Genomic DNA, 13,703 nt, shown 5'->3' with positions numbered 1-13,703 from the left:
GAATAAAGGCTCATGATGCAGAGATATTAAAGATTTAAGTTACCATTTTAAATAAAGTTCATGCTACTTCCCCACTATAGATTGGGGATTACATACATAATCCCTCTTCATATGGCTGACTTTTTCCTCTTCTTCCTGTCTGATTTAGAGACTAGCTTACTGCATCACACCTGAAAATGAGCATCAACTCGTGGCCCAAGGAAATGTCAGGCAGTTTAAGGTTTGTACACCTTTCACATGTTTCTTCTCCTGATACCAACCCTTTCCTGTCTTTAGCAACAACTACAGGTTTGCACCAATCTCCTCATAGTCAATGCCTTTGCAGGTCTGTAGTTCTTTATTTCTGCCAGCATGACAAGAGGCAGGAGGCTCAGTACCATATGCATCAACTCTTTTGGAAGGCCTTTGGGACCTTCCTTCTTTGACTGAGGAGAGCTCTCAATTTTACAGTTCACCTGAATCTGGTATTTTAGGTTGTGTCTGAATACAGTGAGATCTGTCTTCACAAAATACAAAGGTATTTCCAAATGATCATGTGCATTTGAAGAGGTCATGGTTTCTCACTCAGTTACTGCACAGCAACCCAAAGTCATGTTTCCAAAACTGCAATTATGTCCCACAACACATGGTAAACAGCAAAACAAATATCCAGTGTCAGAGCTTACCTCTAATGTCATAACATGAGGTACCAGGTCACATGGAATTGGCTTTCTCCACAGGACTAGAGTTGATTGAAAACGCTGCTGGAGACTTCATAAGCCATGAAAAATATGCTATACGTTTCCAAATATTGTTTTCCTTTTAGCAAATAAAATGAGCTTATTGAAATAAACTCCTTTATGTACAAGATAAAAAGGATGCAAATGTGAAGCTTGTTACACTTATCAGCATTCATGCTGGACCACTTTCTGTCTTCAAAGTTGAAAGCAACTGGAATTATGCACACCTCCACAAACCACGACCCAGATTTTATAGTGGTAGTTTGTATGTTGATACTGAAAAAATAAACCTGGCTTGTGCTTATTCTGAAAGATATTGTTTGAAGTAAATTTTGGCTTTTAAAGGAAATCATCTGCGTAGATTTATGGGATGCAGAACAAAAGCACAAACAGGCTTCCTGTTTCATGACCACAATTTATTTGATGTGGCCAAGAATATGAAATAGCATAGGACCTCTTCCTGCCTTCTCTTTCTCCTGTTTCTGCCCTCAGTTGTCAGTTGATTTACTGCTCCTGCTGTAACTCAGTGTTTCCAGGGGCAGGTGTTCCTGTGTGAAAGGGCTATAACCAGCCATTCCACAGTACTGGTCTTCTGAACACAAATCTATGACAAAAAGGTAGCAAATTAATTTCACATAAATTAGAAAAGGCTGTCCTCAGAAGTAAACTACTAAAGTTACCTCAAGCTATGCCAAACATGAGAGCATTTTAATTTGCTGCCATCTTCAATGAACAGCTAGGAATGGCTTTGTTAGTGCTAAACCATATTTAGTGTTTTGTTCACAATGTTTAAGATTGTAGATAAAACACTGTCTACTGTAACCAAACAAATACAAATATTTTATTCCCACATATGTCTGGCAATTCTGAGTTTTAAAACTGAATTAAGAGCTGACTAAGTATCCTTTATATTCAGTGCATTTCTCACTGCAAACTGGAATGCACAGAAATTTAGTTACAGAGTGGATAGTCTAGCCATCATTTTGAAACTTCTTCGTAACTCTAGATTTGTCAAACAACGTATCTGTTGGCATCACTATTTGAATCAACGATGTAATTTAACAACCACTTCTGCTTCCTTACAGCTCCAACACTGGCTAACAATATGACAACCAACAGATCAAGGAAAAAGCCCAAGTTCAGCTAAACTGAGAACACAGAAAAGTCAAGTTCAAAGCTCCCTCACTTATGCTTGGCCTAAGCTGGCTCAGAGCTTATCTACTGACTCTTTGAGGGAAGACATCTGCTCTCTGTTGTCAATGCCTCCCTTCTATTACTTGGCTTCAAATGATCTTTACAGACTTCATTTAATTTTTCTCGCATCCTTTGGTGCCATGAGATCCCTACATGACCAAAACTTGTGAGTTTTGCTATTGGCAGAAGTGGAGGAGGGAGGAGCAGAGGAAAAGAGCAATCAGCATAAGTTAAGTGCTTTTTTATTGTGAAGAAGTGAATTAAACTTTTCTGACAGTAATAATTACTTCAGATATTCATTTCACAACCTATTTGAAACTAAAAACACCTGAGCATTCTTAGATCTAAGGAAGGAGTACACCTCAGTTATGACAAAAGAGCAATTTTAACTATGTACTCATGTCATTATCTTCCTTGCCATACTGTCCTTTGGGATGCAAGTTTGCATCCTTCTGAAGTGAAGACTCAGTGCTTCATTTTCAGTGGTTTATTGTTAGTTCCTTCTCTTAGTGAAGAACATTGTCTTTGCTGTACACGTCCATGCATTTTCCTGACCAGTTTCATTACACAAGCTGAAGAGCAGCAGGAACAGAATTCCTGTTACAGTTACTAGTGCAGAACACAGCTTAATATCACAGTGTACTTCATGAAAGAGATATTCCCTTATATCAACAATTGAAATGGCTTTATCATATGATCCACACTCCACAGACTTTTCCAGCTAAGCATGAAAGTTACATCCAAACAGACAGACTCTCATCTTTTTGTTGTATTTTGTTCCAAATAAAGAATGCAAATACATAGGAAGAGATAATTTTTAGATCTATATAATTACCAAGTGGCACAAAAAACCAAACTGGCTTTATTCTCCTGCTGTGAACGTGCTATTATTATAATTTAACCAGGATTCACCTAGGAAAACATAGTGAGATTTTGTTGAATAATTTAGAAGTATATTTTAGGCACACTCTAAGCCTATTCCAGCTCTATTCTCTAGTAGTATTATGCAAAGTAGAAGATACAGAACAAACTCTGCATTTCGGTGCTGTTCTTATTCTGTGGTCACTTGTCACTGTTGTACCTTTCAAGTGATCACTACATCCAGTGGCTTTGAGTTAGTTCTTGTAATTATTTATCATTAGGTCTACAGTAATTTTCAGAGGCAGTAGCTTCTCAGCTGGATCCAACCCAGAGTTTACCTCTGGACATTACCTCTGATATTTTTTGTCTCTATACATTCAATTGAGCTTGTCTTTTAAATGTATGTAGTGCTTCCTCTTTTTAAAAAAGACCTTTTAAATGGATGGGCCTTTTTTATTTAAAAAACAATTTTTGTTGAGTTGTTTTCTTTTTTAAAATAGCCAAGTTTAAAAGTGCCAAGTGTTTCTGGGCTTTTTCTATTTAACATTGATTTCTGTTCAAAATAATGAAAGGGAAATTTCTCTCCTTATTCATTCTTTTCCTCCAACATATTCAATACTTCAGAACGAACCAAGTGTTGTCCTTCTCTTGAAGAGTCTCTGTGACAAACAGTAGTTTTATTTAAACAGGGTTTTAAACCCAAAGAATACTTTCTTCTAATTATAAAGGAAGTCTTATTTTCTGGCCCAGCTGATGGCCAACAGCTGCTTAAACCCTGTTATTAAATATATTTCAATAATAAAGGAATTCCAAATGTTGCAGTTCTAATGCTGTAATTACACAAGAGACTAAATAGTGAAAATATATTGAAGGCTTCAAAAAAGCCATCCCACCAACTTCCCAGTTAATCTCATTTTTATTGTTTGCCAAACTACATGAGAATCTTTCCATTGTTTTAAAGCCTACTTTTCAACACTACAGCTGCTTCAGTCACTGGCTTGGCATGGCTCAAAAGCTTCTTAGCATAGATATAATTACCAAGTTTTGAAATTCCTGGGGGCTGTTTGACATGGAGCTTTACTAGGTTGTCACAGATTGTGTGGTTGACTCATGATTGGAAATGCTAAAAACCTACACCAATGTTCACTCGTGACACACCCCATCAGCACCATCCCTACAGCATAACCCACGGAGGAAAAGTCACATTTCCTCACCACTCTGCTCTGACATAGGAGCAAAGCTACCACAGCATGGGAGTAAAATCAGCTTTACCCCAGTGTGTTCAGGTTTGATTATATTTTTATTACCAACTCCCAAGGCAATTACCTACTGCATTCTTTTTATTTCTGTTACTGTATAACTTTTTAGGTTTAGTGTAGTATTTATAGCTCAGGACTACATTGCACTATTGCCACCTTGTTCTGAGGTTTTATAGGTAAAGAAGTTGCAATCTATACAGAAAACAAAAGTCATATCATAGAAAGCAGGAATCTTATTACCAGAATTAGCCTGAATAAAAAAGACAATACACAGTGCATGACTGCATAGGTAGACTTTAAATTCAAGATGCTGCCCAAAGAAAGTCTCCCCCAAATAGTATGACTTCTGTTCTAGAGGCAAATGTCCTCAGTTCTCCACAGAATAAGATTATGAACTACCTCATGCCTCTTGGATGATGAATGATGCCATTAGATGCAAACTAGCATCTATTCAAATGACAAATACTTTTGTGAAGACCAGGTTATGTTCATTTCTTCCACTCAGCGATATGGTACAGACAGTCCAATAAGAAGCCATAGCACAGGCACCCACCTCCTCTTAGGCACCTGCTTTGGGCTCCCAAATATATTTTCAATATGGAAAATATCAAATGCCACAAAGATACTCATCTCCCTTCAGTTAAAACACTTGTAGTTAAAAGCAAAATACCAAAACCTCCAGTCAGGTCCCTATCATCCATATCACTTAACTGCAGGTCTTCCCCTAACTCTATCTTGACTTGCAGCCCAGCAGCTCACCCTCAGCTGTACCTATTTCAAGAACAGACTCTCTCTAGGGAGTGCACTGTCCCAGATATCCCCATGGAATGGCAAGTATATGCTGACTGAGTAGGCAGCCCACTTTTTAAAGAAAAAAAATTTTGGTACAAGCTGATTCAAGACACAGAATCATCTGCTTGCTAATTATGTTGGCTGTTTGGGTAACAAGCCCATGGGAAGAATTCAGTGAAGAAATTAAAGAGCTCGTTTGACAGTTCCAGAAAATATTTCCTCGAAAGCCTTTTCTTAATCTGGTAAAGGAAGCAGCTGTCATACATCAGTATCTCTCTTCTGACCTTTCTTTTGACCAGTGAAAAAGACCTGCCTGTGATCTATAATGTTTCATCAATCCACAGAAAGTCAGTTAGCACCAAGGAAAGAGATCCTCCATTCTCTCTTTTTACCCTTCCCTGCTGTCATTCAGCCAGATAATTCTTCACATCCTTGGAACTATTCTAAAGCTACATTACCAAAACTCCACGGATTTAGATTTCTGGAAGAAACAGTGGGCCTTTCAAAGCAATAGTCCAAAAAGCACTAGTGCTATTTAGGATTGGGCCCCTGTTTGACCCATATCTTTTTTCTCAGTCCTTCTTGTGTTCCATGCTGTCCTGAGACATACTCTGGCAACACTTGAAAGACACCTTACCACAGTGAGGGATTCTGCAGGATATCCAGGATCAAACATGATATTTTAAATATAGAATGTAGGAGAATTACTTGGCTGTAACTACTGTGCATGTTCCCTAACTGCACGTGCAATGTGTGTTTTATGTACTTGTCCCAGAGAAGATTTCCTGTACTTGGTCATTTCTTCTCAGCAAAATACCATTTAAGTGTTATTATTTAAAAGGGTCAAGCCCAAAGATTTTGTATATACATTCACTTCTTATGCTATTGTTTTGACATGAATTAAGTTTATTTTGTACTGTCAGGTTGTAGGAGGCCACATCAAAAGTTCTTTTGCTGTTAATGTCTCTTTTGCAGTTCTTCCCATTCATACAGCATTAATTAGCAGATACTTGCTTTTATGGGAGTAGATAGCTTTCATTCATATCCTGGACTGCTTCACTAAGTTTCATGAGGAATTGGCAAATGTTTAAGAATTTCTTTCCTAAGAACCAAATTAAAACTGTAGTTCAACAATTTCAAAAGAGGTGAGACTTAAAAATATTTTATTTGCAGTGCCATGTTAAAACATTTAAAATGAGCCTGAAGGACTCAAGACATTAGAAAACTATCACAGTTCAACAAATGACAATATATAGCCCTACATGCAGAAATTATGTGTGAACTCTGAGCCTCTTGGAGCAGTAAACTAGGACTTTTTTGTTCTAACACACTTTATTTTCTCAGTACTAGGAATATTTATGGTCCACAGATCACCTCATGTAAGAACCTGATCTTCTTAATGTAAAGGCTAACATGATGTTTCAGATTAGATCCCTGAACAACTTGGGAGACTCTCTCAGCTACCTTCCTCTGACTCATATCCATGTTCCTGTTGGTGACTGTGGGCTTACCTAGCTAATCAGTGGAAAGTGATTCATTTGTACAGTGGTAATTGTCAAATTTAGACCAAATTTAGGTGCATCTAAATTCATCAAAGACTACTACAGAGAGCTACATGGGCAATAAAAACATTTCAGTCAGTAAAAGAACATAACAGGGTAATAGTCACTTTTAAGTACAGCATTTGATTGGTTTTCCTTCAGCATTTGAAAACAGAATGTGCTTAGACAGAGTGCAGTCACTGTGTGAATGATGAGCAGAAGCAGGCAGAGAAACTGACCACCAGAATATAAATAACACAGATATGATTGTGTTCAGTGAAATTGTGCTCTTAGAAGGACATGGAGGTGTCTAGATGTGAATGGCTGAGAAGAGCAGAGAAGAAATGGAGAGGTTTAAGTCTCAGTCCAGCAGTGCAACCCTCATGTACATTAACCATGACTGCATTCATTTCCATGAGAACAGGGGGCCGTTCCTGCCCAAGCACTGACAGCAAGATTGAGTCACCTGTGTGCTTTGCTTTCCTCCTTTCTTAAGGTGTTTCTTTAGCTGCTGCACTAAACATGAGTTGCCTAATTTCATTATAAGGAAACAGAATAAATTCAGTGAATTAAGAGAGTTACTAAGCCTTTAGCTGGCTTTGTTTTGAAGGTGTCATACTGTTTCTTGGTCACTGCCAAGAGGTGTCAAGCATACAGGTGACCTGCATTTGCAATTTACCTTGCACTCTCTGTGAACCTTTCTGCAAGACTTAGCTCTCTTTTGCTATGGGCAATATCAGTTACAAAGGGAGAACCTCCAAACAGTACATTTTGAAAATAAATCCTAATAGGTCTGAAGAAGATTTGCCTTACAAATAAGAGCTTTACAGTGAGCATTTACTTGGTTTACACCAGTGTTTTACTTAATTTTTAATGCCTTTTTATAGCAGTGACTAGAATTTAACTTAGATAAGGGTACCTCTGTATAGGAAATATTTTAATATTTTTACCAGTTTTTTTAATTTTCATAGAATATATGTATATTGTAAGGCGAGAAATTCAACTTTGATGTAACAAGGTTATCACACAAGACCTATCTCTCCATCATAAGATTTTGTAGTCAGCCAGTCTAGTTCAATAATATGTTGGCCTTTGATTATAAATGTAAAAACGTGATAAAGGAGAATAGAACATTACCTACAGCTAATGCACATTGTAGCACAATATTCTCCATTGCTGCCTTAATCTCATAGAATGAAGTCATGTGTTTTTAATTTATATTCTAAGAAAAAAACCAAAAAAATCCAGAGTATCCTTTGGCTGGGCTGCAATTTTGTGTTGTTAGATGACTTAACATTAAACCAAGTGTGTAAGTGTCCAGTAGATCTACTTCCAAAGCATGAGAACACATTGCAGTTTTCAGGAATAAGTCTTCATAGGAGCTCAAAACTTGCCACTAGTAAAAATACTATCCAAAGTGCCCCAGTGACCAAAAGTGTCCAAACAGAGCCACCATGTTTCCATGCCTGATTCCATTAATTGTGCAATCTGCAGGTCAATTTTGCCTTTTTTTTTTTTTTTTTTTGAAGTCTTTGGTTATCTGGGGGAAATGGCATTTCAATTTTTTTTTTCATTAATTTTTGTTTTATTCAAAGGGAGACATCTACATGTCCATGTGTGTAATTAGAAACAGCTACATTTCTTATAAATATGGATATGGATGTGTGTGATGTGTGCTGGTTAACTATACTTAAAGTGCTGATAAGGATGGTGAATGTAAAGTATTTGTCCTCATACCTCTGTCTTTCTGTGATCAGTGTAAATAAAAACTGTTTTAAGCTGTGCATTAATGTAAGAGATTATCCCAATATTGTGTATAAAATTATTTAAATAAAATCTGAAAAATATGCACATAAAAAGAGTATAAAGAAAAGGGTTATGTACCAAGAATTTACTTCGGACAGTCAATTAAAAGCTGAAATGAAAGTTTTGCTTTTTGTCAATACTATTCGAGCTAAAGCTTCACAGGGGCAGCTGGTCCTTGGCTCAGCAGACAGCTAAAAACGAAATCCCAAAAGCACAAAACCTACATAGCTCTCAACCTTCAGGAGACTGCTCACATCCTTTAGGTGTCCAGTGGATGCAGTGGGCAGATTAACTTCTACATTTCAGAAAAGTAATTACAGTAATGCAATAAAGCTTTCACAACCACACATTGAAAGGAAATAATCAAGACCTTCTAGGAACATGAACCAAAACGCATAGCACAGAGGCCCTAATTCCCCAAGGCTACATTGTTCTCCTTTTTACGAGGAATTCTTTTTGCCTTGTTAATTTTGCCATACATAGTAATAGCCATAAGCACATTATTCTTAACTTACAGACCAGCTAGGAAAGGGTGACTCTTAACCCAACATAAATGAAGAATAGGTAACACTGTTTTTATTTTTTTTACTCTAACTTAAACCATCTTCTTATATTTCCACATCAAAAATGAAAAGCACTATTTCCAAAGGTACTTTTTGTTAGACTATCTCACTTGTGTCCATACAAATTTTATACTTGGAACATACAGAAGCTAATGACCTTCCTCAGTGCTTTTTTCTTTAAGCAGATCTCAGTATTATTAAGGTACAGCCTTCAATTGTTTATATTTCTTTCCTGCCTTCAAGTAAGAAAAGCATGGATTAAATTATTTTAATACATCTGAAAAACTGAATAACAAAATTTTTGCATGTCAGTTTTTAATCATTGAGTGTCAAACACTCAAATCCACAAATTAGTATTAAAACAATTAAAAGTTGGTTAATTTCAAGATACTTCAAAACAAATTTCTGTGAAACACTGAATCTATTTTACTGTTCAACAACAACCTCTTTACAAAATATTCATTTTACCACTACTCTTCATTCTCCATCAACAAGCTTCAGTCAATTGGCAAGTCTTTGAGACTCAGCATTAACAGATTATTATGGAAGTAAAACTAGGTAGGGATTACTTAAATCAATGGAATACTTTTGTCCTCCTGGAAGTGTTATTGAAACCAAGTTTTCTATCTGTTGTTGGATATCTAGGTCACCTCTTCTGATATCCCCCTAATTTACTCCAAAAACAGGAATTTAAGTAGCATCCTATTTCAACACCCAAAACCGAAGAGGCAGATGAGGTACTAGATGCTACCAGGAGTACCAACAACTGTGTCAGCATCTGACTCTTCAGCATCTCAGATTCGTACAAGTAAACATGAAATTTCAATTTCCTCTCTTACCTAAGCTAATATTTATAACCTAAGATAATTTAAAATGCAGAAGCACAACACAAATTACCTTTGAGAAGAAAATAGAAGGTTTGGAAAAGTCAGAACACATCTAGTTCTTTTTTCATTATAAGACAAATCAACACTGCTGCCAAAAAGCTGAAATATTACATTCTTGTACAAGCAAAGAGAACAAAGAGAAAACTCATATGATGTGTTTAAAAGATTTTTTTTTAAAGTTCAACAAGAAACCAGTTTAGCCTTTTTTAAAACTAAGAGTGAACTGCTAGAATTGAAAGAGATCCAGAAATGCCTACTTGCATAATCCACAATGTATAATACCACCAATAAATCAAGAGCAATTCCTAGAGAACAGAAAGGCCCTCTCCTTTCTCAGCTGTAAAAACCTGTAGTGATAATACCATTAATATCCATGAAGTTTTGAAATATCTGGGACAGACCAGAGCAATGGCATTACATAAGCCAGATATTAGAACCCTTCACTCCTACAATTATTAAAACTCTCTAAAGCACATACTGAAACAGCTTCTCCTCTTCTTGTGGTTTGCAATAAAGAACTAAAATAAGTCAATAATTTTCTTCCTAGATGCCTACAAAGTGTGTGCGGAAAGATTTACACATTTTATTTAAAGTTGTTCCACATTACATAAATCAACATTGAACCAAACTGGAAAGTTCAACATCTACTGGTCTTAATTTCTCCTTATGCACACAAGCAGACTCAAAGTTCAGCCAGGCATTAATTATTTTTCTTCAGTATCATGTTAAAATCAAATTGTGAAATTTACTGTCATTTCAGGCAAAAATGTATGGTCAAACCATTGATTTCCATTTCAGCAAAGATTTAGTTCTCAAGTTACACCGACAGAAATTGACTTTAACCAAAATATATGACACTACATAGATTTTCAGAAGGCACCAGTGTCGGGGGTTTATTACTTTTAGTGACTGAGACTCAAAGAAAAACAACATAATTTAAGATACTTGCATACCACTGAAACATCTTAAAATGAAAATCCATTTTTTAATTTCCTTTCTCTCTGCCAAAGCCAGAAAACAATCAAGCAGGCAATATTGTTGGTCAGTACTGTTTTTCTAAATCCCTGATCACCAATTTTCCAAAGAAAGGCTTGGGAAACATTTGAAGTTCAAGTTGTCTTAATTAATTGACACACCGTATCATTTCTGATAAATTCATAAGATTAATGTTCAGAATTGTGTGTTCAGTTTTATCAAAAAAAGCACTTGCTTCCCACAAATATCAACATGAACACTATTATTTCTATACAAATTTCCAAAAGCAGCACTTTGCAACAATATTAACCAATGTGACCATGACAGTTCACAAACAGAGAACAAAATTGTCATTTTGGTCTAAGTGGTATTCACCCATTATCTTTTAACAAAACCTTCCCAAACAGCTACAGCAAAAATAAAGCACACGTAGGTAGCAAAAAAAAGTTGTAATTTCTGGCAGAGAAAAAGTTCTACCATCTTTCAAAGAAGAGATGCTTGATGCTTCATTCCGTGGTGTTCATGAAAGCAAATCTTTCAAGAAATTCAATATTTTGACATTGAATATGACCCGAAATTATCACAGTTAAAGCCATTCAATTGCAAAATTGGAAGTATCATAATCAATATTCCATATTTTTACATATTTCTTTAATTTGTAAAAGAGAAAAAAAAATTCATAGACGGGAAACAAAAAAACTTCACAAAACACAAAAGGTGTTTCTAGTCTCTGTCCCTGCAATAGCAGAATCCTCTCATAATGCTGACTCAGAGTGACTCAGGTGGAAAGGGACCACAGGGGGTCATCCAGTTGTGTTCAGGTGGAATTTCCTGTCCCCCACTTTCTGCCCATTTCTTCTTGTCCTCTTGCTCCACCCCACCGAGCAGAGCCTGCTCCACCCTCTGACACCTCCTGCAGACACTGACGGACATTGAGGAGGTCCCCATCAGTCACCTCCTAAGAAAACTGAGGCTAATTCCTCCCTCCCTGAGAGGGGAAGCTTATCCTAAAAGTTTAAGGTAAATATGGGTGATTTGCTTGCAACCAAATACACATTTATCTAAACTATTTCCTGACTTCTTTCCAGAACACACATTAAAGGAACCACAGACCAAAATTTTGAGCCTGAGGTGAAACAGATGCTGACTGTCAGATAATGGATCTTGTCCTGGTTTTACTTCCTAGAATTGATTTATCTTTCTGCCACCTACTGTCTTCATTAGAAGACTCGTCCTGAGTTGAACAACATTCAGTCTTCCATGTTCTACTGAGGTCATTGATAGCTTCCCTTAAGCTTCTGCTTTCAAATCTTGAAGTTAATTAAGCTTGATCATAAAGAGTATATTGATTGAACAGCCAGTTTTGAATTCTTCCATCACTTAGCCTTCACCATCAGTAATGACAAATCTGAAGGGGACAAAGGCATTGTAGGGCTGTGTGGTGAGAAACAGATCACCAGGAGTTTCACAAAGTGAAAGAAGAACCCTCTAAAGGAACACACAGCATTAATGAAGTAAGGCCATGGCACACATGGACTGACATCAGCTCTGCCAGGTGACTCTAATGCTGTCCCCAAGCTGCACTGCACCACATTCCAGGTTTCTGCCTTGCCTCAGGCTTGAAGCTCTGCAACCTGTGCATGGCATGGGTTTCCTGGTCCTCTTTATGCAAAACAATTCAAGTCAGCTATGGTATCGAAACCATCTGCTGCTCATTTGATCTAGGCCAAATCATAGAAATACAGGAGTTGTACAAGAAATAGGAAACTCACAGTCCTTTTAAAACAGCATAAAGCATTAAGTTTCCCATAAAACATTCTATAATCTAAGAGTACATAGATAAGTGTCTACAGCTGAAGACTGTGAAATTTTAATGTTAGAAAGAGGTGATTTTTTTTATTTTGCAAATACTACATTTTGCTTCCTGTTTCACCGGGCTTCAATGGCCCCATTCCTATCGAGATAGTAAATAAGGCTGAGAATTAACTGTGTAAGAACTTTGATTTCCCATTTTTGAAAAGGAAAAAACTGGCTTTCAATTTCTAGTTGTTTCATCCAAAACAATGGCAAGAAAATCTCAGGTGCTGATTAAGTGCCAGTGCAATCACCTAGAAAGGACATATCAGCCTTGCTCTGGTTTGAAATACTTAGGCAGCCTAGGAATTCCAAAATCTATTTTAAAATGACTATTTTGCTCTTTTGCTATTTCTTAATCATGTTGCATTTACCTACTGAACTGACCCTGAAACCCCTGTACTATTTTGTTGTTTTTAAATCTGTTTTACTTAAAAATTAAACCTGAAATATTCATCTACCTCCTAGGCATATATAATACTCTTTGTTATTCAAGAAATAAATGACCTGTTTTCTGCTCATCTGATTTGATGTTTTTGTCCTTGTAATATGCCAGTTCAGTAGTTCACATTTTCCATTGACTTTTCAATGCTTTCTGAAGCCAAATTGACATTACCCTTTAAGTACATGAGGCTGCTGTCATCAACAAAGAGGCAGCACAGAAAAGTCACTGTATACAAAGCTAAGATACAATTAAGCAACTAAAAAGAAGAAAAAGAATAAAGATCAACCATTTCTGCTCCCATTCACTCTTTCCATGCAGAGCCCACTTGGAGCCCACATCAGCTCTAACATTCCTCACAGTACAAATGAAGGTAGCAGGCAAGTTCAGGTCAGGAGTTCAGTTCAGGCTTCATGCTGTGGGCCATTCTTTTATTTGGGGTTTTTTAGGGGGGTTGGTTCAGACACAGGAGTCCCATGTATGACAAAACTTCAAAGACAGGAGACCTCACCACCTCCTGTAGATGTTTTGGTCTGAGTAATAGCCCTTGAAAGACCTTTTTAGGCACTATGCAGGGCCTGACTTAAAGAATTCTGAGATATTTCAGTTTCCTATACTCAAGAGACATAGTTCATTTCTCCCTGATTTATGTTCTAGTCTGTGACAAATGAGTGATTACTGTGATTTTTCATTTGCCATCATTAGCACTTACCAGCAATACAAGCCTGATTTCTAGGAATATCTTCAACCCCCCTACACATGCTATGACTATACCAGAATAGACTTTTTTGACTATTTTGTTAGAAAACT

The 13,703-nt window shown here is 36.8% G+C and overlaps 1 protein-coding gene across 1 annotated transcript in view; it reads left to right on the top strand.

Annotated features, from left to right (window-relative positions):
• Positions 1-8,292, top strand: part of SLC6A2 (solute carrier family 6 member 2) — a 62,550-nt gene extending 54,258 nt beyond the window's left edge. The window contains 2 exon segments of the mRNA XM_032121994.1: positions 149-220; positions 1,805-8,292. Coding sequence (XP_031977885.1) covers positions 149-220; positions 1,805-1,828 — 96 coding nt within the window. The 3' untranslated portion in view covers positions 1,829-8,292.
• Positions 8,293-13,703: the final 5,411 nt, after the last annotated feature.

Source organism: Corvus moneduloides, chromosome 12 (genome assembly GCF_009650955.1).
Source record: "Corvus moneduloides isolate bCorMon1 chromosome 12, bCorMon1.pri, whole genome shotgun sequence".
In the NCBI taxonomy this organism is placed as follows: domain Eukaryota; kingdom Metazoa; phylum Chordata; class Aves; order Passeriformes; family Corvidae; genus Corvus; species Corvus moneduloides.
The sequence above is the reverse complement of the archived record's forward strand: the minus strand, read 5'-3'. Positions and strand labels throughout refer to the sequence as shown.